General features: G+C 43.8%; 2 protein-coding genes across 2 annotated transcripts; both read left to right on the top strand.

Moving 5' to 3' along the window:
- Positions 1-373: 373 nt before the first annotated feature.
- On the top strand, positions 374-15,298 carry txlna (taxilin alpha). Its single transcript, XM_071369003.1, has 12 exons — positions 374-467; positions 1,166-1,374; positions 5,710-6,093; positions 6,388-6,479; positions 7,293-7,463; positions 9,748-9,813; positions 10,014-10,142; positions 10,613-10,732; positions 11,459-11,533; positions 11,671-11,763; positions 11,853-11,948; positions 12,413-15,298. Exons 2-12 carry the CDS (start codon positions 1,176-1,178, stop codon positions 12,722-12,724), a joined length of 1,737 nt encoding a protein of 578 aa, XP_071225104.1. The 5' UTR covers positions 374-467; positions 1,166-1,175; the 3' UTR covers positions 12,725-15,298.
- Positions 15,299-15,688: 390 nt separating this feature from the next.
- On the top strand, positions 15,689-21,851 carry LOC139555307 (eukaryotic translation initiation factor 3 subunit I-like). Its single transcript, XM_071369002.1, has 10 exons — positions 15,689-15,892; positions 16,456-16,548; positions 16,661-16,748; positions 17,812-17,877; positions 18,022-18,171; positions 18,410-18,537; positions 20,220-20,330; positions 20,528-20,617; positions 20,701-20,867; positions 21,297-21,851. Exons 1-10 carry the CDS (start codon positions 15,890-15,892, stop codon positions 21,376-21,378), a joined length of 978 nt encoding a protein of 325 aa, XP_071225103.1. The 5' UTR covers positions 15,689-15,889; the 3' UTR covers positions 21,379-21,851.
- The last annotated feature ends 1,093 nt before the right edge of the window (positions 21,852-22,944 follow it).

Below are 22,944 nucleotides of genomic sequence, written 5' to 3'. Positions count from 1 at the left end.
GGGTATCATCTGAGATCAGCCACCCGGACAGCTGATGAAATTGAGGAGTATTTCTGTCTGTAATAAAGCCTTTTTGTTGGGAAAAATTCATTCAGATTGTCTGGGCTGGCTCCCAAGTGGGTGGGCCTATGCCCTTCTTGGCCCACCCATGGCTGCACCCCTGCCCAGTCATGTGAAATCCATAGATTAGGGATTTATGAATTTATTTAAATTAGCTGATTTCCTTATATGAACTATAATTCAGTAAAGTTGTTAAAATTGTTGCATGTTGCGTTTATATTTTTGTTCAGTATAGAAACCGTGAATAACAGTTTTTGTAGTTTTGAGTCGGGCGTTTGATCGACATATTCCACTTTCTCGCAATGGTTATATACCCACTTCCGTTGTGCATTGTGTATTTCCTGTCTCGGTTGGTAGGAGGAAAAGAAGCAGGCAACAGAGACGTGTATTTATAGAGTTGGAAGAAGGTAAACCGTAATTTTTTTTCTTCTAATAAAGTATCTAAAGCTTATCCCAAGTATGAATAATGACTGTGCTATATGAGGTGTCGTGTTTCTTTGGTTTGTTCCCTAGCGTAGTGCCAAGCTAGAAAGCAAAATGCTAACTAGCGAACTTAGCTAGCTTGCGAACTCTTCTATACGGCACTGTCATTTGTTAAACTAGTTTCACTTTCTAGTAGCTAAGTTATGTGTTTGGTTGCTAATAGAAGGGGTATTGTTTCACTTGCTAGACAAAGCTAGTGAGTTGATGACTTTCCAAAATTGTCAACTCTTCTACTAGCTAGCATATAGCTAGCTAGACTTGGCCGTGTTGAAAATGTAACTTCGTCCACATTTATTCGTTGCTATGCTGGTAACTTAGCTAGCTAACGTTAGTTAGCTGTCGTTCGCCATTTCAGATTCGTTTTACATTAGTATAAGCGTGATTACTGGTGACCAACTGATGGAAAGCTAGCTAACTTAAAGGTTTAACTAGACTTCAGTGACACATCCCCATTGACGTTTGGCAGTTCCGTTTCTTGCTTTTCTCAAGTGCAGGTGCAACATGTGTTTTATAATAGCCAGCGAACATTTGAATATTCGGATCTGTAACAGACACGGCACAGTTAGATTTTTCCTTATACAAACATAATGATCGATGAACATTTTTTCATAATATGTTTCAGGCATTTCATCATGAAGAAACAGGACACGGAAGAGTCGGCCACGCAGGGCAGTGACGCGGCTCCACCACCTGGCACTGGAGAGATGGAGGGAAGCACAGCGGCAAAAGACGTTACAGACACCAGTAGCCCAAAATGCGTTATAGACACTGTCTGCCCTAAAGAGCCAGAGCCAGACAGACCTTCACAGATTGATGGGGCTGAAAGTTCAGGTAAAGTTAGCACGGTGTCCTAGGTGACACTTGTTGTCACTGATGGAACTAAACACTAGTCAAATGCACTAATTTTCAATGTTTATGGTGAACGTCTTTTGACAGGGTTGGCTACTTAGCTACTCAAAACTATAGTGACATCACATCTTTCAGCCACAAAGTGTCAAGTTTTGCAGTATTAAAATAATGAACTTAACTCCACGTCTATTGAGCTAGGAACCTTATGCTCATGACACTGAATTCCTATTTACACTTTAGGGTTGAATATTTTCACGCTATTTTACAAATGTTCCATCCTGAGAATAAATCACTTTTCTGATTGAAAGTTCGAGCCTGATGTTAGCTGAGCCTGATGAGCCATACATTAAATACATTTTATCAGCCCTACATTAGACATTTCATGAGCCCAAACCCCAAATGATTGTGCTGTTATCCAATACAGAAAAACATAAAAGCCCATAGATGTGGCTAGCTCTGAGCTCTCTTGGGTAAATAAATGAAACTAGCTTCAGTAGGTTCATCTTTTTGACTGTGAACTGTATTGTAGGGACTGGAATTACACACGTCCTTCAAACCGTGATAAAGCAGGGAGAGAACATGATTCTGGTGCAGCACATGCGGCCTACAAAAGTTTTTTAATTGAACCTTTATTTAACTGGCCAAGTCAGTTAAGAACACATTCTTATTTTCAAACTGGCCAGTACCTGGTACGAATCCAGGCTGCATCACATCCGGCTGTGATTCGGAGTCCCGTAGGGCGGTGCACAATTGGCCCAGCGTCGTCCAGGTTTGGCCGGGGTAGGCCATCATCGTAAATAAGAATTTGTTCTTAACTGACTTGTAAATAAAGGTTTTAAAAAAATCCCTTAACCCGGACGACGCTGGGCCAATTTCTGCCCCACCCAAAGTTACAAGTATAGGCTAGCGAATTTGTTTTTCATTTTGAAATATAATAGGGCCTATTTGTATAGTTAGTAGGCTGACTCGTGTGTGTGTGTATATATATATCTATCTTTAATAATAGTTCCCCTGTTACTAGCCAACTTCTTTCTCTATCTATTGTTGCTTCCTTCCTGACTTTCAAATGTTAAATGAAAGTGTTTCTTTGTCCTTATCGTCATCATTCTAATGACATCTTTGAATAATTATAGGACCAGAATAAGATGCAGGATGTTTTCACTTCTCTTCACGAATATTGAATGGTTATGGGTCTGAATAAATAACTGCTATAGCCTACCACCATCTGAATGGTTATGGGTCTGAATTAATAACTGCTATAGCCTACCACCATCTGAATGGTTATGGGTCTGAATTAATAACTGCTATAGCCTACCACCATCTGAATGGTTATGGGTCTGAATTAATAACTGCTATAGCCTACCACCATCTGAATGGGTCTGAATTAATAACTGCTATAGTCTACCACCATCTGAATGGGTCTGAATTAATAACTGCTATAGTCTACCACCATCTGAATGGGTCTGAATTAATAACTGCTATAGTCTACCACCATCTGAATGGGTCTGAATTAATAACTGCTATAGTCTACCACCATCTGAATGGTTATGGGTCTGAATTAATAACTGCTATAGTCTACCACCATCTGAATTGGTCTGAATTAATAACTGCTATAGCCTACCACCATCTGAAGGGGTCTGAATTAAGAACTGCTATAGTCTACCACCATCTGAATGGGTCTGAATTAAGAACTGCTATAGTCTACCACCATCTGAATGGGTCTGAATTAATAACTGCTATAGTCTACCACCATCTGAATGGGTCTGAATTAAGAACTGCTATAGTCTACCACCATCTGAATGGGTCTGAATTAAGAACTGCTATAGCCTACCACCATCTGAATGGGTCTGAATTAATAACTGCTATAGTCTACCACCATCTGAATGGGTCTGAATTAATAACTGCTATAGTCTACCACCATCTGAATGGGTCTGAATTAATAACTGCTATAGTCTACCACCATCTGAATGGGTCTGAATTAATAACTGCTATAGTCTACCACCATCTGAATGGGTCTGAATTAATAACTGCTATAGCCTACCACCATCTGAATGGGTCTGAATTAATAACTGCTATAGCCTACCACCATCTGAATGGGTCTGAATTAATAACTGCTATAGCCTACCACCATCTGAATGGGTCTGAATTAATAACTGCTATAGTCTACCACCATCTGAATGGGTCTGAATTAATAACTGCTATAGTCTACCACCATCTGAATGGTTATGGGTCTGAATTAATAACTGCTATAGCCTACCACCATCTGAATGGGTCTGAATTAATAACTGCTATAGCCTACCACCATCTGAATGGGTCTGAATTAATAACTGCTATAGCCTACCACCATCTGAATGGGTCTGAATTAATAACTGCTATAGCCTACCACCATCTGAATGGGTCTGAATTAATAACTGCTATAGCCTACCACCATCTGAATGGGTCTGAATTAATAACTGCTATAGCCTACCACCATCTGAATGGGTCTGAATTAATAACTGCTATAGCCTACCACCATCTGAATGGGTCTGAATTAATAACTGCTATAGCCTACCACCATCTGAATGGGTCTGAATTAATAACTGCTATAGCCTACCGCCATCTGAATGGGTCTGAATTAATAACTGCTATAGCCTACCGCCATCTGAATGGGTCTGAATTAATAACTGCTATAGTCTACCGCCATCTGAATGGGTCTGAATTAATAACTGCTATAGTCTACCACCATCTGAATGGGTCTGAATTAATAACTGCTATAGCCTACCACCATCTGAATGGGTCTGAATTAATAACTGCTATAGCCTACCACCATCTGAATGGGTCTGAATTAATAACTGCTATAGCCTACCACCATCTGAATGGGTCTGAATTAATAACTGCTATAGTCTACCACCATCTGAATGGGTCTGAATTAATAACTGCTATAGCCTACCGCCATCTGAATGGGTCTGAATTAATAACTGCTATAGTCTACCACCATCTGAATGGGTCTGAATTAATAACTGCTATAGCCTACCGCCATTGCGCGTTAGCTCTTTCAAACTACCTGTGAGTTCTGTTGGCTGCTGTATTTAACATTCAGCAAACGAGCTTGCGTCCCTATTCGAATAGTCTTTTGATAGAAGAAACGCTACAAACAATGATTTCCAGCCAGCTATTCTAGTCTAACCTTTCCTGCACGAGACCCCAAGAGATACGGATGTTTTCTTAAGGAGAGGCCAGTGGAGCATAGGTGTGTGTATTGCTCAAGAAACAGGGGCTACAGGCTAAGTTACAAGCTTATTTTGCCTAACCCATCATTAATTAACTAAATATAAGGCTAATACTGCATTGAATTTATTACCTGAAAAGGGTAGGGTAGGATATATATATATGAATTAACAAAAATCTGTATTTATTTTGAATGCTGTTTTAATGAGGTTTATGGAAAGAGACTGCAAAAGTGCTCGCACGGGTACTGATTTAAAGCAACGATATTCAGGTGAAGTTTTAAAACTCTGCAGCTGCAATGAAAAAAATCTATACAATAAACTAATGTGACCCCAGAAGGCTAGATAGAGATGGGTAAATTAGACATTTGTTATTTATATTACTGTAGCATAGGCTATGCAGCAGCAAATGTAGGCCTTCCTGTCACAAGAAGAAAACGTTACCATGATAGGTCTACATGCGTTGCGAAGTCCCTCCACCCGGAGACGGGCTGCCTGTCCCTCCACCCGGAGACGGGCTGCCTGTCCCTCCACCCGGAGACGGGCTGCCTGTCCCTCCACCCGGAGACGGGCTGCCTGTCCCTCCACCCGGAGACGGGCTGCCTGTCCCTCCACCCGGAGACGGGCTGCCTGTCCCTCCACCCGGAGACGGGCTGCCTGTCCCTCCACCCGGAGACGGGCTGCCTGTCCCTCCACCCGGAGACGGGCTGCCTGTCCCTCCACCCGGAGACGGGCTGCCTGTCCCTCCACCCGGAGACGGGCTGCCTGTCCCTCCACCCGGCGCGTTGATAATTCATCATGCGGAGGCCGTTGAGAAGCCAGATTTAGACTTTGCATATAATTTAACGGTTCCATTTCACGCCATGCTGTTCATTTTAAATAATTCTCAGTTATTTATCCTGGGTGAAGGGAGTGATTTGGGGTGGTAAATCTCAGTAACCGGGTTCCCACCCTTCAACCCTAGTACACATAAGCAGGACTGCAAAGTATCACAACTATGGCAGCAGCATAGCCATTTATTGTGACGGTGATAAGTTAATGCTTCCATACAGCCGGTACACCTTAGCTAGTGTTTTAATAACATATATTTTTCCTTCCCTTCTGTGTCTAGTGGCTGATGTGTCTGCCGTTCCCAACACAGCAGAGTCTGCAGCTCTCCCCGCGGTCCCACCTGTAGAAGAGCCTGCTTTCGTCCCAGTCCCAACTATAGCAGACCCTGTCCCAGTCTCTACTGTAGTGGAGGGGGTGTCGTCTCAGTGTGACATGGCTGAGGAGCTGAGCCGCCAGCTGGAGGACATCCTCAACACCTACTGCCTGGAGGATAACGGGGAGGACGGGGTTAACCTGCCCAACGGCCAATCACACGGCCCTGTGCTCAACGGCCTGGCCAATGAGAAGGAGCTGGACGTGAAGCCAGAGGATGTCAAAGTGAACGCCGGCGGGGCGGAGAAGGAGAAAGTAAAGACTCAGGAGAAGAAGAAGGTGAAGGGTCTGGGTAAGGACTGGTTCTGTTGTCTGAAATCAACCCCTAGAGCCTATTCCTAGGTGCTTGTCGTTGATCTGGGTATAGGTCAGTGGCCTCCAACCCTGCTCCTGAAGAACAGTATGGACCTCTTACCCATCCATATTGGTCACTAATATATCTAGCTGTCATCCATCAGATTCCTTTAGTCATACAGGTGGTGGCTAGGGGTTTAGGACTGGACAGCTTCCTCTTGTGTGTTGCTGGGTCCCTGTTGTGATGAGGTGGTGTTGCATTGAATGTCTTCCCCCCTCCTGTGTGTTGCAGGTAAAGAGATCACCCTGCTGATGCAGACCCTGAATACTCTGAGTACACCAGAGGAGAAACTGGCAGGCCTCTGTAAGAAGTATGCTGATCTGGTAAGTAGTAACTCTCATAAAGACTCTGGTGTGGCTCAAAGGCTGTTGGTTTAGTAAATTGACTTTTTTATTTGTTTGATTTTAGCATGCTAGCGACCCTCTTATATCTAACCTCCATCTGTGTATCAGCCAGAAGTAGTCTGTCTCCTTTGTCTGTCTGTCTATCCTGTCATCATGGGCAGGGCGGCTCAACTTAGGCTGACCTTCCATGTGGGAATGAGTCGTGGATTTATTGCTGATTCAGGAATGTGTGAGGCAGTGTAGGTCTGTCCTGTGTGTCCATAACATGTGAGGTGTGATTACGTGACAAATTGCAGCCGTGTATGTAACTGATCAAGGGGGTGTATGTGTGACAGGCCTATGTGTTTATAAGTAATTTTCTGGGTGTGGCTGATGGAGGGGAGGGAGCCCAGAGGGGGAGAGAGGCTGGCTGATGGAGGGGAGGGAGCCCAGAGGGGGAGAGGGGGCTGGCTGATGGAGGGGAGAGAGCCCAGAGGGGGAGGGAGGCTGGCTGATGGAGGGGAGAGAGCCCAGAGGGGGAGGGAGGCTGGCTGATGGAGGGGAGGGAGCCCAGAGGGGGAGGGAGGCTGGCTGATGGAGGGTCTTTACTGGACAAGGACATGGCTGACACACCCAGCTTCCCTTGGCAGCCTTGTTTGTTTCCATCATTTGTCTCATTGTAGCTATTTTATCAATAGCTTTTCATTTAAGTGTACTGGAGTTTTAATGTTTTTTAATTTTTTAATTATTAGTTCAACATTTTAATAGTATTTTTTTATAAATTAAATTGTACTTTCTGTGTGTGCTGTTCAGCTGGAGGAGCAGCGGAACAGTCAGAAGCAAATGCGTGTCCTGCAGAAGAAACAGTCTCAGCTGGTGCAGGAGACGGACCACCTGAAGAAGGAACACAGCAAGGCCATCCTGGCACGCAGCAAACTGGAGTCACTCTGTAGGGAGCTGCAGAGACACAACCGCACGCTCAAGGTTGGCAGGAATCCCCAACTGGCGGCCCACAGGTCGAATTTGGCCGCTGGTGATATTATTTGGGCCCCAAAATTTTACTGAGCTGAAAAAAAGGTGTTTTTATTTTGTTGAACATAACACTGTAAAAACACCAGCAAAGTTTCTAATTTTGGATATCTGTTCCAAAGTATTCCCACGCATAATAGAGATATCTGATCGTATACAAATATAAGCAAGGTATGAAATTATTATGTTTTAGTCAAATATCTGTTTCGGCTTCTTGCGTTCAATTTGCAGTCTACAAATTATTCTAAATTATGTTCTGGTCCCTTGACCATCTGCTCAATAAAAAAAATTGACCCTTGGCTGAATCTAGGTAATGATCCCTGAGGTAAAGGATGATGATTGAATCTAGGTAATGATCCCTGAGGTAAAGGATGATGATTGAATCTAGGTAATGATCCCTGAGGTAAAGGATGATGATTGAATCTAGGTAATGATCCCTGAGGTAAAGGATGATGATTGAATCTAGGTAATGATCCCTGAGGTAAAGGATGATGATTGAATCTAGGTAATGATCTCTGAGGTAAAGGATGATGACTGAATCTAGGTAATGATCCCTGAGGTAAAGGATGATGACTGAATCTAGGTAATGATCCCTGAGGTAAAGGATGATGATTGAATCTAGGTAATGATCCCTGAGGTAAAGGATGATGATTGAATCTAGGTAATGATCCCTGAGGTAAAGGATGATGAACTACTGAGCCAAACCGGGCTGAGCTTGAATGTGCTGGCCACCATTATTGTTTTAACACTGCTGGAAAGGACGGGCCAGCAAAGTGTGGCGTAAGTCTATATTCAGGCCAGCACAGTGTGGCGCAAGTCTATATTCAGGCCAGCACAGTGTGAATCGGTCATAGTTCAGATAGGCCTCCTTTGAGCAGTAAGTCTAAAGCAACAGACTGCAGACAAGTTGGGGGAGGTGCATTTGCGACAGCCGAAAGTTGGACACCAATGTGGTTTTCCAACAAAGGGTCAGATCAACATGGCAGTGTTGCCATTGCTTAAAAAATATTTTCTTGATAATGTCAAAATACACATGTCTCCAACCCCCAAATCATAGACTCACAACCTGGAATCATGTTTGTAAATTGTATAATCAATTAGTGATAAAGAGTGTTAAATATCACATTAATTTACACTTCAAAAGTTTGGGGTCACTTAGAAATATTATTGTTTTTGAGGGGAAAAAACACTTTTTGTCCATTAAAATAACATCAAATTGATCCGAAATACAGTGTAGACACTGTTAATGTTGTAAATGACTATTGTAGCTGGACACGGCTGATTTAATGGAATATCTACATAGACGTACAGAAGGCCATTATCAGCAACCATCACTCCTGTGTTCCAATGACAAGTTGTGTTAGCTAATCCAAGTTTATCATTTTAAAAGGCTAATTGATCATTAGAAAACCCTTTTGCAATTATGTTAGCACAGCTGAAAACTGTTGTCCTGATTTTAAAGAAGCAATAAAACTGGCCGCCTTTAGACTAGTTGAGTATCTGGAGCATCAGCATTTGTGGGTTCGATTACAGGCTCAAAATGGCCAGAAACAAAGACCTTCTGAAACTCGTCAGTCTGTTCTTGTTCTGATAAAGGAAGGCTATTCCATGCGAGAAATTGCCAGGAAACTGAAGATCTCGTACAACGCTGTGTACTACTCCTTTCACAGAACAGAGCAAACTGGCTCTCGCCAGAATAGAAAGAGGGAGGCCCCGGTGCACAATTGAGCAAGAGGACAAGTACATTAGTGTCTCGTTTGAGAAACAGACGCTTCACAAGTCCAACTGGCAGCTTCATTAAATAGTACCTGCAAAACACCTGTCTCAACAGCGAAGAATCAGCCTAATGATTGGTTGACTGTAGAGCCTCCCACTATGCAGGGGATTGGCTGCAGGATTAAGTTGGCGAATAGCAACTGTCGACTACACTGAACTTAATGACTTTTGATCACCATGATATTTGTCAAGTTCATGCAGTCGACGTTATAGGTGCAAGTCTGACAATTTTATCCCCATAAAGCAACACACCTTGAAAGGCGGTAACCAGTGATGCTCAACGACTTGACAAAAGTGATCTTCTCCAACGCACCCACACATTCCAAAAACTAGAACATGAGTCTTATCGTTCTCTGATTGCTAGGACCATATCTTTGTGAACCAAAATGTTTTTGTTATTTTTATGATTTATGAAGTGAACAACAATGGAGCTGTGCCTTTTTAACCTAACTTGCTCTTGCAGGAGGACGGGACACAGCGTGCACGCGTGGAGGAGGAGAAGAGGAAGGTGGTGACATCACACTTCCAGGTGAGCCACTAGCGTTGTGTGTAAAGAAGGGATGAATCTCTAGTCTTTCCTTGATTTATTGCCACGTTCTTCTCCAATCAGTGTTGAGAAGTAGGCCAAGAATCAAGGAAATACTTCTGACTTTCACCCAAGAATTAAACACTTCCTGGTTGTCTATCATGATGTAACATCCTCTAGTTCCTGTGTGTGTGTGTTCCCAGGTGACTCTGAATGACATCCAGGCCCAGATGGAGCAGCATAACGAGAGGAATGCCAGTCTGAGGCTGGAGAACTCTGAGCTGGCAGAGAAGCTCAAGAAACTCATCCAGCAGTATGAACTACGAGAGGAGGTGTGTGTTGGAGTGGGGGGAGTATGGGTTGGAGTGGGGGGAGTATGGGTTGGAGTGGGGGGAGTATGGGTTGGAGTGGGGCGAGTATGGGGTGGCGAGTATGGGGTGGCGAGTGTGGGTTGGCGTGTGGCGAGTGTGGGTTGGCGTGTGGGTTGGCGTGTGGCGAGTGTGGGTTGGCGTGTGGCGAGTGTGGGTTGGCGTGTGGCGAGTAAGTATGGGTTTAGAGTGGGGAGTAAGTATGGGTTTAGAGTGGGGAGTAAGTATGGGTTTAGAGTGGGAAGTAAGTATGGGTTTAGAGTGGGGAGAATGGGTTGGATTGTGGGTTGGAGTGGAGAGTAAGGAGCAGACAGGAGGGCTGCAGCTCTGTGCCAGGAAGGACATGGACATTTACTTGCACAACTAAAGCACACAGGAGGTGCAACTGCATAATGTTCTGGGCATGTGAGTATTAACCCCCTGTCCTCTCTCAGCACATTGACAAGGTGTTCAAGCATAAGGACCTGCAGCAACAGTTGGTGGATGCTAAGCTACAACAGGCCCAGGAACTGCTCCTGGAGTCAGAGGACCGCCATCACAGAGAGAAGGACTTTGTGAGTAACAGTAGAATATGGTTGTTTGGTGAAACACTCTAGTCAACATGTTCTACTCAATGACTATATCATGTGGGATTAGAAACTGGGTGGTTCGAGCCCTGACTGCTGATTGGCTGAAAGTATACCACCGGTATGACAAAACATGTATTTTTACTGCTCTAATTACGTTGGTAACCAGTTTATCATTGCAATAAGGCACCTCGGGGGTTTGTGGTATCTCAAATTTTATTAGTCACATACACATGGTTAGCAGATGTTAATGCGAGTGTAGCGAAATGCTTGTGCTTCTAGTTCCGACAATGCAGTAATAACCAACGAGTAATCGAACCTAACAATTCCACAACTACTACCTTATACACACAAGTGTAAAGGGATAAAGAATATGTACATAAAGATGTATGAATAAGTGATGGTACAGAACGGCATAGGCAAGATGCAGTAGATGGTATAGAGTACAGTATATACATATGAGATGCGTAATGTAGGGTATGTAAACATAAAAGTGCATAGTTTAAAGTGGCTAGTGATACATGTATTACATAAAGATGGCAAGATGCAGTAGATGATATTGAGTACAGTATATACATATATTAAGTGGCATTGTTAACTGGCCAATATACCACGGCTAAGGGTTTTTATTAGCCACGATGCAACGCCACCTCGTGCCTTATTGCTTAAATCAAACCCACAACTCTTTATTTTGGTCTCCTGTTGTCTCTCCAGCTGTTGAAGGAAGCGGTCGAGTCTCAGAGGATGTGTGAGCTGATGAAGCAGCAGGAGGTCCATCTCAAACAACAGGTATCTATCTAGAACGCTCTCGGGACAGAGTGGATGCATCTAGCTGTGGTGAACAACCAGCTGGGAAGTTAATGTGGTGAACTGACCTTCCTCTCTTTCTCTGTTTCCCCTCCATCCTCTCCTGTCTGCCCATCCAGCTGTCCTTATACACAGAGAAGTTTGAGGAGTTCCAGACTACTCTGTCCAAGAGCAATGAGGTGTTCACCACCTTCAAGCAGGAGATGGAGAAGGTGAGTGTCTGTCACACATTAGCAGAGATCTCAGAAGATGGTCCGTCTTGGTTGTAGTCTGTGGTCATGTGACCTGTGTGTGTCCGTAGATGACGAAGAAGATCAAGAAGCTGGAGAAGGAGACTACCATGTATCGCTCCAGGTGGGAGAGCAGCAACAAGGCCCTGCTGAACATGGCTGAGGAGGTAGGCTGGATTTTACTCACTGAATGGGGCTTGTGTGTGTGTTTTTGTGTTTTGTTGGGAGAAGTGTAAGATATACACTTGAGTGTACAAAACATTAGGACCGTTCTTGATACACACAGGAAACTGTTGAGCGCCAAAATCCCAGCAGCGTTGTAGTTCTTGAGACAAACTGGTGCGCCTGGCACCTACAACCATTACCCAGCACTTAAATATTTTGTCTTGTCCATTCACCCTCTGAATGGCACATATACACAATCCATGTCTCAATTGTCTCAAGGCTTAAAAATCCTTTTTAACCAGTCTCCTCCCCTTCATCTACACTGATTTTAATTGGATTTAACAAGTGACATCAATAAGGGATCATAGACTGACCAGGTGAATCCAGGTGAAATGTCATGGGGAGAGCAGGTGTTCTTAATGTTTTGTACACTCAGTGTAAGTTTGTGTATCTGTGTCTTCTATAGAAAACTCTACAGGACCGTGAGTTTGACAGCCTCCAGGGGAAGGTGGGGAAGTTGGAAAAGCTTTGCCGGGCGCTGCAGAACGAACGCAACGAACTCAGCAAGAAGGTTCAGGGCCTGAGCACCGGCCCCGGGGACACCAGCACAGGGGCTGAATCCCCTTCCCTACCCCCCACAGACTCCCAGGAGCCCAGCCCAGACCCCGACACCACCACCCCTAGCTCTCCAATACCCTGCTCCCACGGCTGCCACTGCGGCCCAGAGTTGGACACTGAGAACCAGGCCTGTGCAGCCACCCTCACTGCCCAGGAATGAGACCTCTTGCCTGGGCAACACCGCTCAGTCTCCCCTTCACCAACCGATTACCAACTACCAGCCTGCAAGCCAAGCCACTATTAATGTGGGAGTTAAGAGTGTGGGTCTGTATGATTTCCCCCAGAGTTAAAGTTGTCCCCTAACCACAGATCTAGGATCAGATTCCCTTACGTCCATCTAAAAACCAATAGGGCAGTGCAAGAAAATCTGACCCTGGATCTGTAGTCAGTTAGCAGCTTCTACTTACTCTGGTGCCTCCTGGAGAGTTGAAGGTGATGATGATGGTGGTGTCAATCAGGGAAGATTATTGAAGGTTCTTCATCCTGTGTGTTTTGGTTTTTTAATTTTTTTAATTTTCCTTTGAGAACTCTAGTACACAATGTTCATGGAAATCACAGCTTTTATGCGAGGCAAAGCGAGCTAAAGAAATGCTTCACCCCAAATGGCACCCTATTCCCTATATAGTGCACTACTTTTGACCAGAGCCCTATGGCACCCTATTCCCTATATAGTGCACTACTTTTGACCAGAGCCCTGCTGGAATAGGGTGGTATTTGGGACACAGGCAAAGTGTTGCTGCTGGCTGCTTAGGAAGGGAGATCTACAGTAAAGATGTTGGAACAGAAGAGTATTTTGTGTGTGTGTCTCCATGGGTCCCTCTTTTTCTTGTGTGTCTGTGTTAGTCATAAAGAGGTTAAGATACAGTGAATCTGCAAATGTAGGGCCACAGTTGGACTTGAATTTTAGGATTTATCGCCTTTTTTTTTTTCTTGCTTTTTTTGTTGAAGTTGAGCACACTGAAAGCATGGCTAGCGCATCAGCGCATGTAGGAATCACCTGACCTTTCCTTCGGTACAGAGAGCAGAGTGTATATATCTAGGTTGGGGATATCTTGCAAAAGGTCACTTTCATTCCATTTTAGACGTCCTTGTTTAGGTCCAGAGCATCAAAACACTTAAAGGGATGGTGTAGATATTCTTTATGAATCTTGCAGAATCGTTGGATCCACACAAAATGCTCTTAGACCAGGGGGTTTATTCACTAAGAACCAACCGGAAGCAAATGGGGGCGAAACGAGGAGGGACCTCGCTGAATTTGCCCAATAAGAAAATTGTTTTCATTGCTAAATGTATTCCCCTGCAAAATGTTTCGTTATGTTTGTACAAATGAATACACCTCAAGATTAGACAAAATCGCCTTGTTCTTTCGTTTGGTTTTGGGTTGCTTCTTTATAGCAGGGTTGGGTTTAATTCCATTCAATTATCATCAATACTTTTCAAATAGGAGAATTTGGAATTGACCAACTCTGCTTTATATCATACTGTACTTTGGACCTCTATGTTGCAAAGACAGCACAGCAGAGTTTGTACACTGTATTTGTTTGATATAAAAGTAACAGTTGTGTATCTAAGGAAGAGTCAGAACACCACTATATATATAAATCAGTTTTTATTTTTTCTTAATTGATCCTCTTTTTTTTAAAGCATTCATTGACCATTTTGATGTTCCTCCTCATTCCCACAATATGCAAGTATCCATTCCACACTCGTATTACGTGCTTTTTCAATTTCATTCTACAACATTGGATCCAATGTAAAATGTTGTTTTAACATTTTCATGCTGGCTGTCTTTGCGAACATGATCATTTATGGTTAAGATGTATAGATTCCACTGACACGGATATTGAAATGTACTGACAAAGGTGGCTACCAATGATACATTCTCTATTCTGTGTGTGTGTTTTGAGAATACATATTTCAACAAGATTGTAACTCAACTTGGATAGTTTGGTAGAATCAGGTCAAGTAAAACATGTTTTAAACAGATATTTCTATGCAAACTTAGCATTGTTATCTAGTTCTGTGTCAGTTTGATTTGAGAAGCACTTAACCGAGACTGTATTATCAACTCCCTTAGATATGCACTGGCCTGGGGTGTGTTCACTAGGAACCAAATAAATGTTAGCAAACAGAATATAACAGGGAGGGACCAACCTGAATTTCTCCAATAGAAACTCACATTTGTTGCAAAACACCTGAACCTCAGTGGTTAATTGCGAAATTCTTCCTTCTATTTATACCGTGTCACAAAACAACTGCTTCTTTTCTCTGTACTGTGTAGTGTTGACACAACGTGTATATGCTGTGGTGCGGTCAGTGTGTTCCCCATACTCTTTGAAAAAGGAAGACATTTCCGTTTTTATGTTCTGAGTTTTTTTTAATTTTCACCATCAGTTATGTTGGAAGAAGCATGGCTTTATTGCAATGAAAGTACATTAATCATTTCTGTAAGAGTGTATCCATGTTAGCGTCACATGTCTTCCATGTTTTAGTTTGTAGCGTTGGTCTGGCTCTGGGGGCTACCGTTTGAGGAATGCAATACTTTTCTTTATTACATAATAAAAATAAAGTGACTAACTTTCTTGAGCTTCACTGGGTTTTAGAGATTCATCCATGTTGACTAAGAACCCAAGATGGTTTCTCTTATTTTGGGTTTTTCCCCATTTTATTTTCATGTATTTTTCTTACCCTGTATACTTAATGTCTTGCTAATTAAAATATGTACATGTTGTGATCATTGGTCATTATTTCTACCCCCCTTTGCAAGTACTATGAGACCATTAACCATTTTTATATTTAATTAACCTTTAACGAGGCAAGTCAGTTAGTTAAAAACAAATTCTTATTTACAATGACGGCTTAACCCGGACGAAGCTGGGCCAATTGTGCGCCGTCCTATGGGACTCCCAATCACAGCCGGTTGTGATACAGCCTGGAATCGAACCAGGGTCTGTAGTGACACTGAGATGCAGTGCCTAAGACCACTGAGCCAATACCTTTTTAATTTTGCAACAATGTACAAATTCACTGCAGTCTACCGCTGTACAACCATTTCAATGACCTGTGAGTATTTCCAATGCTTTTCTTTACATCCTTTTAATAGTTTATCCCAGTGAATATCTAAAATGGACACCGGGGGGCACTCTTAGCCTGCGAAAAACGCGCCTTTTAGAACGTTCAGGGTTCACTGCTTGACACGGAAGTACTATCGCTCCTTTTCCGCCTTCGCCCCGGCGCCGTACAACACGAGTCCTCATCCTTTCTCGTTTTTGTGGCGGCACATAACGATTACAACGGATAAAGCGACCAGTGTAAAGCTTCGGCGATGGTGAGTATATCATATTAGAACTGCTTAAATTTGATTAGCCATATGTGCTGAACTTAAGTGAAATTGTTTAGAATGTCCGCGGTTTATGCTAACCAGATAGCCACAATCAAGCTAGCTCGCTAGCATATAAAGGATGATGCGTTGTCATTATAGCGAGTTATTTAGCATGAAAAGGATGATGTATTGTCAGTATAACTAGCTGATGTTAGTATAATAATACAAGCTGGCAAGTACATCAAACATGTGGCGCCTTTTGGTTGATCATTTTATGATGCTGGCCATCCCCAACATTGTCGATGTTATGCACAATGCTAATAAGTTAAATGTATTTGGTTGTCCCATATGTTTGATTGCCCCATCCATACAGTCAATGAGCCACCCGTTAGCACATAGCTAGGTAGCAAGTGACTCCCATTCTCAATAGTTTAGAAGATTTAGATACTAGCTAGCTAGCCAGCTATAAACATCTATCTTCGTCTTGTCGGTCTCGTCTCTTAAATATTGGTTTAGTTAGCAAGCTGGCAGTGCAGGTAACTAACATGCCTGATTCTTGTGCCCTGCAGAAACCCATCTTGCTACAAGGCCATGAGAGGTCTATTACACAGATCAAATACAACCGAGAGGGAGACTTGATATTCTCTGTGGCCAAAGACACGGTAAATAAGAAATTATACACAACACAGAAGAATGTCATGTATGTAGAAAATATATCACTCATCCACCAGTAAGTTGAACAATTCACATTGTGTGTGTGCGCTTTCTTCACAGGTAGCGAACGTGTGGTACTCTGTGAACGGGGAGAGGCTTGGAACGTACAATGGACACACTGGAGCTTTGTGGTGTGTGGACTGTGACTGTATCCTTTACTCGAAACCTCTAACAGCCATGCACACCATGGTGCAGTTTACCATTATTATGGCCATCATGTCAAATGACCAAGATTTTAAACTTTATTTGAAGCCATTTCCCAAAAATGAGAATTTCACACAAACAAATTCAAACATTTGTCTGAGGATGGTGCTGGACCATCAAAGAAAAGGGACAGTTTGATGAAAACGCTTTAAATAAAGGTCCAGGTGATGTTACATTTCTAGAAGGGTCATTGAGTGTTGGGGTTTTGTTTAGGGTGTATATGACGTTTCTAGATGGGTCATTGAGTGTTGGGGTTTTGTTTAGGGTGTATATGACGTTTCTAGATGGGTCATTGAGTGTTGGGGTTTTGTTTAGGGTGTATATGACGTTTCTAGATGGGTCATTGAGTGTTGGGGTTTTGTTTAGGGTGTATATGACGTTTCTAGATGGGTCATTGAGTGTTGGGGTTTTGTTTAGGGTGTATATGACGTTTCTAGATGGGTCATTGAGTGTTGGGGTTTTGTTTAGGGTGTATATGACGTTTCTAGATGGGTCATTGAGTGTTGGGGTTTTGTTTAGGGTGTATATGATGTTTCTAGAAGGGTCATTGAGTGTTGGGGTTTTGTTTAGGGTGTATATGATGTTTCTAGAAGGGTCATTGAGTGTTGGGGTTTTGTTTAGGGTGTATATGATGTTTCTAGATGGGTCATTGAGTGTTGGGGTTTTGTTTAGGGTGTATATGATGTTTCTAGATGGGTCGTTTCTTGTTATTTAACCTTTATTAAACTAGGCAAGTCAGTTAAAAATTTACAATGTCGGCCAAACCGGGACGACGCTGTGCCAATTGTGCGCCGCCCTATGAGACTTCCAATCAAGGCCAGTTGTGATACAGCCTGGAATTGAACAAGGGTCTGTAGTCACACCTCTAGCATTGAGATGCAGTGCCTTAGACCGCTGCGCGAGCCCCATTGAGTGTTGGGATTTTGTTTGGGTTCCTTGTTATGGGCAACATGAATATACAAGGGGTAGGCAATAGGATTGTTGGTTGTCCTTGACTATGCTCTCAGGGGACACCAAGAACGTGCTGACAGGATCGGCAGACAACAGCTGTAGACTATGGGACTGTGAGACTGGTACGTGGGTCTGTGTGTGTGAGAGAAAACAAAATGACTACTTTTAGTGCTTGGATGGGATACCTGTATGTGTGTTAGCGCATGGGTGTATGAGACTGAGGTTTGTGATGCAACTGTGTGTGTGATATGACCCCTCTCTCCCAGGTAAACAGCTAGCCATGTTGAACACCAGCTCGGCTGTGAGGACCTGTGGCTTTGACTTCAGTGGCAACATCATCATGTTCTCTACAGACAAGCAGATGGGCTACCAGTGTTTCCTCAACTACTTCGACCTACGGGACCCCCAGCAGATCGGTAAGTAGTGTACACTTCAGATTAGTATTAAAACAGGATAGAAACTTTTGTTTGCAGGTAGAGGTGAACGCAACATTGTGATAACTTTCCCTTGCCTTCTAATAGGCTTTCTGGGCATCCTTTAGATCAGCATGTATATATCTGGTTTTACAGCCATCAGTTGTCTGAGGATGTTTCTCCCTATCTTTCCCACTGTCTCCCTACCTCTCTCTGTCCCTGTCTCTCGCTCTCTCTGTAGAGGACAACCAGCCGTACCTGACGGTGCCCTGTGCTGAGTCTAAGATCACCAGTGCTGTGTGGGGGCCTCTGGGAGAGTTTGTTATCGCTGGTCATGAGAACGGGGAGATCAACCAGTTCAGCGCCAAGGTGCACACACTGACACACTCACACATTAATACACAACACTGAAGCATGCATGAGAGCACCAGCTGTTCTGGATGATTGTGTGATAACGCTCTCGGTTGCCAATGTGAGCAAGACCTTTAAACAGGTCAACATTCACAAAGCCGCAGGGCCAGACGGATTACCAGAACGTGTACTCAGAGCATGCGCGGACCAACTGGCAAGTGTCTTCACTGACATTTTCAACTTCTCCCTGGCCGAGTCTGTAATACCTACATGTTTCAAGCAGACAACCATAGTCGAAGGTAATCTGCCTAAATGACTCACTTTGGTAGCCATGAAGTGCTTTGAAAGGCTAGTCATGGCTCACATCAACAGCATCCTCCCGGATACCCTAGACCCACTTCAATTCGCATACAAATCCAGAGATGTCGCAATCACACTCCATACTGCTCCTTCCCACCTGGTCAAAAGGAACACCTATGTGAGAATGCTGTTCATTGACTACAGCTCAGCGTTCAACACCATAGTGCCCTCAAAGCTCATCACTAAGCTAAGGACCCTGGGACTAAAAACTCACTCTGCAACTGGATCCTGGACTTCCTGACGGGCCGCCCACCAGTGGTAAGGGTAGGTAACAACACGTCTGCTACGCTGATCCTCAACACGGGGGCCCCTCAGGGGTGCGTGCTTAGTCCCCTCCTGTACTCCCTGTTCACCCACGACTGCGTGGCCAAACACGACTCCAACACCCTCATTAAGTTTGCTGACGACACAACGGTGGTAGGCCTGATCACCGACAACGATGAGACAGCCTATAGGGAGGTCAGAGAACTGGCAGTGTGGTGCCAAGACTACAACCTCTCCCTCAATGTGAGCAAGACAAAGGAGCTGATCATGAAAAGGGGGCCTGTTCGACCTGCCATTAACATCGACAGGTCTTTAGTGGATTGGGTCGAGAGTTAAGTAGTTTCAAGTTCTTTGTTATCCACATCACCAACAAACTATCATGGTCCAAACACACCAAGACAGTCGTGAAGAGGGCACGACAACACCTTTTCCCCCTCAGGAGACTGAAAAGATTTGGCATGGGTCCCCAGATCCTCAAAGTTCTACAGCTGCACCATCGAGAGCATCCTGACCGGTTGCATCACCGCCTGATATGGTAACTGCTCGGCATCTGACCGTAAGGCACTACAGAGGGTGGTGTGTGGGGCCAAGCTTCCTGCCATCCAGGACTTATATACTAGGCGGTGTCAGAGGAAAGCCCCAGAAATTGTCAGAGACTCCAGTCACCGAAGTCAGACTTTTCTCTGCTACTGCACGGCAAGCGGTACCCGAGCGCCAAGTCTGGGACCAAAAGGCTCCTAAACAGCTTCTACCCCCAAGCCGTAAGACTACTGAACAATTAATAAAATGGCCACCGGATTATTTACGTTGGACCCCCCCCCCCTTCATTTTGTTTTGACTCTACCTCCTGTATAAAGCCTCCACATTGACTCTGTGTATTTGGTTAATATTTTCTTAACTCTAATTGAACTGCACTAAGGGCTTGTAAGTCAGCATTTCACAGTAAAGTCTACACGTTATATTCGGCACATGTGACAAATAAAGTTTGACACATTTATTGAAGACAGAGAAGTGGATAATCTAGTTCATGTAGGACATCATTATACTGACAGTATTGTCTCTGACGTGTGTTGCAGTCTGGAGAGGTGCTGAAGAAGGTGAAGGAACACAACAAACAGATCAACGACATCCAGACCTCTGTTGATCTGACCATGGTCATCACAGCCTCTAAAGACTGCTCCTCTAAGGTATCCAGGGATCACCGCCCAGTGGAGAGAGGTGGAGGGTTGGAGAGGTGGAGGGTTGGAGAGGTGGAGGGTTGGAGAGGTGGAGGGTTAAAGACAAGAGGAAGAGTGATGGACTGGGGCTTCTTAACTAGTTGAGTTCAACAGCTGACTGCCTATAAGTACTGTCTGTCTGACTTGTCTGTCTGTCTACCCCACAGCTATTTGACTCTACAACTCTAGATCACATCAAGTCCTTCAAGACAGAGAGACCCGTCAACTCTGCTGCCATCTCCCCCATCATGGACCACGTAAGACACACCAGACAACCACTTATGCCAGAGAACATTTCTGCAGCACCAGAGCTGACCTTTAATCCCTGTGTGTGTTGTAGGTGGTGATGGGAGGAGGTCAAGAGGCCATGGAGGTCACCACCACCTCCACCAGGATCGGCAAGTTCGAGGCCAGGTTCTTCCACGCAGCTTACGAAGAGGAGTTTGGCAGGGTCAAGGGTCACTTCGGACCCATCAACTGCGTGGCGTTCCACCCGGACGGCAAGAGGTAAGGTCCCAAAAGGCACTAAAGAACAGAACTTGATTATCCATGTAAGTGTAGCAGATGGGATGTGTAACACAGTGCTGAATAGCTAGTTTTTTGGTTAGACGCTTCGTGGGGACGGTTGTGTGTTTCCAGGGCAGAGGTTCTGGGTTGGAGCTTTATGGGCTGAAACGGGGGGGGGGGGGTGGTACTTGCTAAGCAAGCATTGTGATGGAAATTAGTTGCCATATAATACTTAATGATAGACAAATCTTTATTTACTTGGTTATCGTTACCTATATGGTGATCATTCTCAGCTCTCGTTGTAATGCAAGTAACAGTTTTGGGGTCCATTTTGGAACTCAGTCATGTAATGTCACACTAAAACCAGCTGTCCCAACTCTGACCAGTGTCTCTGGAAAACAAACCTCTCTTTTTGCCTCTTGTCTTTAGCTATGCCAGTGGAGGAGAGGACGGCTATACAAGGATCCATCACTTTGACCCCCAGTACTTTGACTTCGAGCTGGAGGCGTAAACAGAAGACCCGCAGCGAGACTCTCTTCTTTAACTGATAACACCAGACAGGCTACGGGAAGGACACCAGGGGGCGCATCTCAATATTCTGTAGTAGCCTCCTCTCCTGATCTGAGAACGCAGGATAGGGGACAGCAATAATAATGGTGGTGGTGGATGACTACCAGGAATTGTTTGTTACTTGTTCAGTGGTTTTAAATCTGGGATGGAGAAGCCACTGAAGACGATTGAGATGCACCCCCTAGTGATGGTGATGATGGTGGTGGGGGAGGGAGTAAGAGGAGACTTTAGGCCTTTGAGAATTATTTTGGCTGGTCATCATAGTCCTGATATCACTAATAAATAGCCTGGAATGTTTGGATTGACATGGCTGACAGTATAGAAAGCAACAAACAAATGTATCCTTGGTTTTGCCCTCACCACTATTCCAGTGTATTTAAACTGATTAAACAAATAAATGGATTTTGAGCTAAATTAGTATATTGCAGGTTTTGTGTGTGTGGTAATGTTTTCATTTGTTTTGTGTAATCTGATTACATGTAAAGGGTACTATCCAAACCTGAAAATGGGGATAAACCAGGTTTCCATCCAAGTGAAGTATATGTTGGATCCGTTTGAAGAATTGTGAGAAATGGTGGTGGAAACACCTTCATGGGCGAATATTGATTAAGTTGACATGTGGTCCTCCCACTAACCGCACGCTTTCCCGGTTTGTACTTAATGTGTAGCCTATGAACTTGACAGGGCAGCGACGAGATTGATGCGCCTTTCCCATAAATATTAAGGGTCTTGCTCTGATGACATTATCGATGCTGTTTGACAAATAATCTAGCGCTTGTCCATAATTGGAAGTTTACATACTTAGGTTGGAGTCATTATCGATGCTTGCTGTTTGACAAATAATCTAGCGCTTGTCCATAATTGGAAGTTTACATACTTAGGTTGGAGTCATTATCGATGCTTGCTGTTTGACAAATAATCTAGCGCTTGTCCATAATTGGAAGTTTACATACTTAGGTTGGAGTCATTATCGATGCTTGCTGTTTGACAAATAATCTAGCGCTTGTCCATAATTGGAAGTTTACATACTTAGGTTGGAGTCATTATCGATGCTTGCTGTTTGACAAATAATCTAGCGCTTGTCCATAATTGGAAGTTTACATACTTAGGTTGGAGTCATTAACTCATTTATTAACCACTCCACACATTTCTTGTGAACAAACTACAGTTTTGGAAGTCTACTTTGCATGGCACAAGTAATTTCCCACATACAGATTAATTCACTATCACAATGGGTCAGAAGTTTACTATGCCTTTAAACAGCTTGGAAAATTCCAGAAAATGTCATGGCTTTAGAAGCTTCTGATAGGCTAATTGACATTTCAAGCAAAGACCTCAGGGAAAAAAATTGTAGACCTCCACAAGTCTGGTTCATCCTTGGGAGCAATTTCCAAACGCCTGAAGGTACCACGTTCATCTGTACAAACACCATGGAACCACGCAGCCGTCATACCGCTCAGGAAGGAGACACTTTGTCTCCTAGAGATGAACGTGCAAATCAATCCCA

Source organism: Salvelinus alpinus, chromosome 26 (assembly GCF_045679555.1).
Source record: "Salvelinus alpinus chromosome 26, SLU_Salpinus.1, whole genome shotgun sequence".
Taxonomy (NCBI): Eukaryota; Metazoa; Chordata; class Actinopteri; order Salmoniformes; family Salmonidae; genus Salvelinus; species Salvelinus alpinus.
The sequence above is the reverse complement of the archived record's forward strand: the minus strand, read 5'-3'. Positions and strand labels throughout refer to the sequence as shown.

What these genes read in the sequence shown, in the direction of transcription:
- LOC139555307 (XM_071369002.1), top strand. An exon ending in ACGGGACCCCCAGCAGATCG is followed by an intron (nt 18,172 to 18,409) that starts GTAAGTAGTGTA and finishes CTCTCTCTGTAG; the next exon opens with AGGACAACCAGCCGTACCTG. An exon ending in TCAACCAGTTCAGCGCCAAG is followed by an intron (nt 18,538 to 20,219) that starts GTGCACACACTG and finishes CGTGTGTTGCAG; the next exon opens with TCTGGAGAGGTGCTGAAGAA.
- txlna (XM_071369003.1), top strand. Translation starts at nt 1,176, where the DNA reads ATGAAGAAACAGGACACGGAAGAGTCGGCCACGCAGGGCAGTGACGCG. An exon ending in TGATGGGGCTGAAAGTTCAG is followed by an intron (nt 1,375 to 5,709) that starts GTAAAGTTAGCA and finishes TTCTGTGTCTAG; the next exon opens with TGGCTGATGTGTCTGCCGTT. An exon ending in AGGTCCATCTCAAACAACAG is followed by an intron (nt 11,534 to 11,670) that starts GTATCTATCTAG and finishes CTGCCCATCCAG; the next exon opens with CTGTCCTTATACACAGAGAA.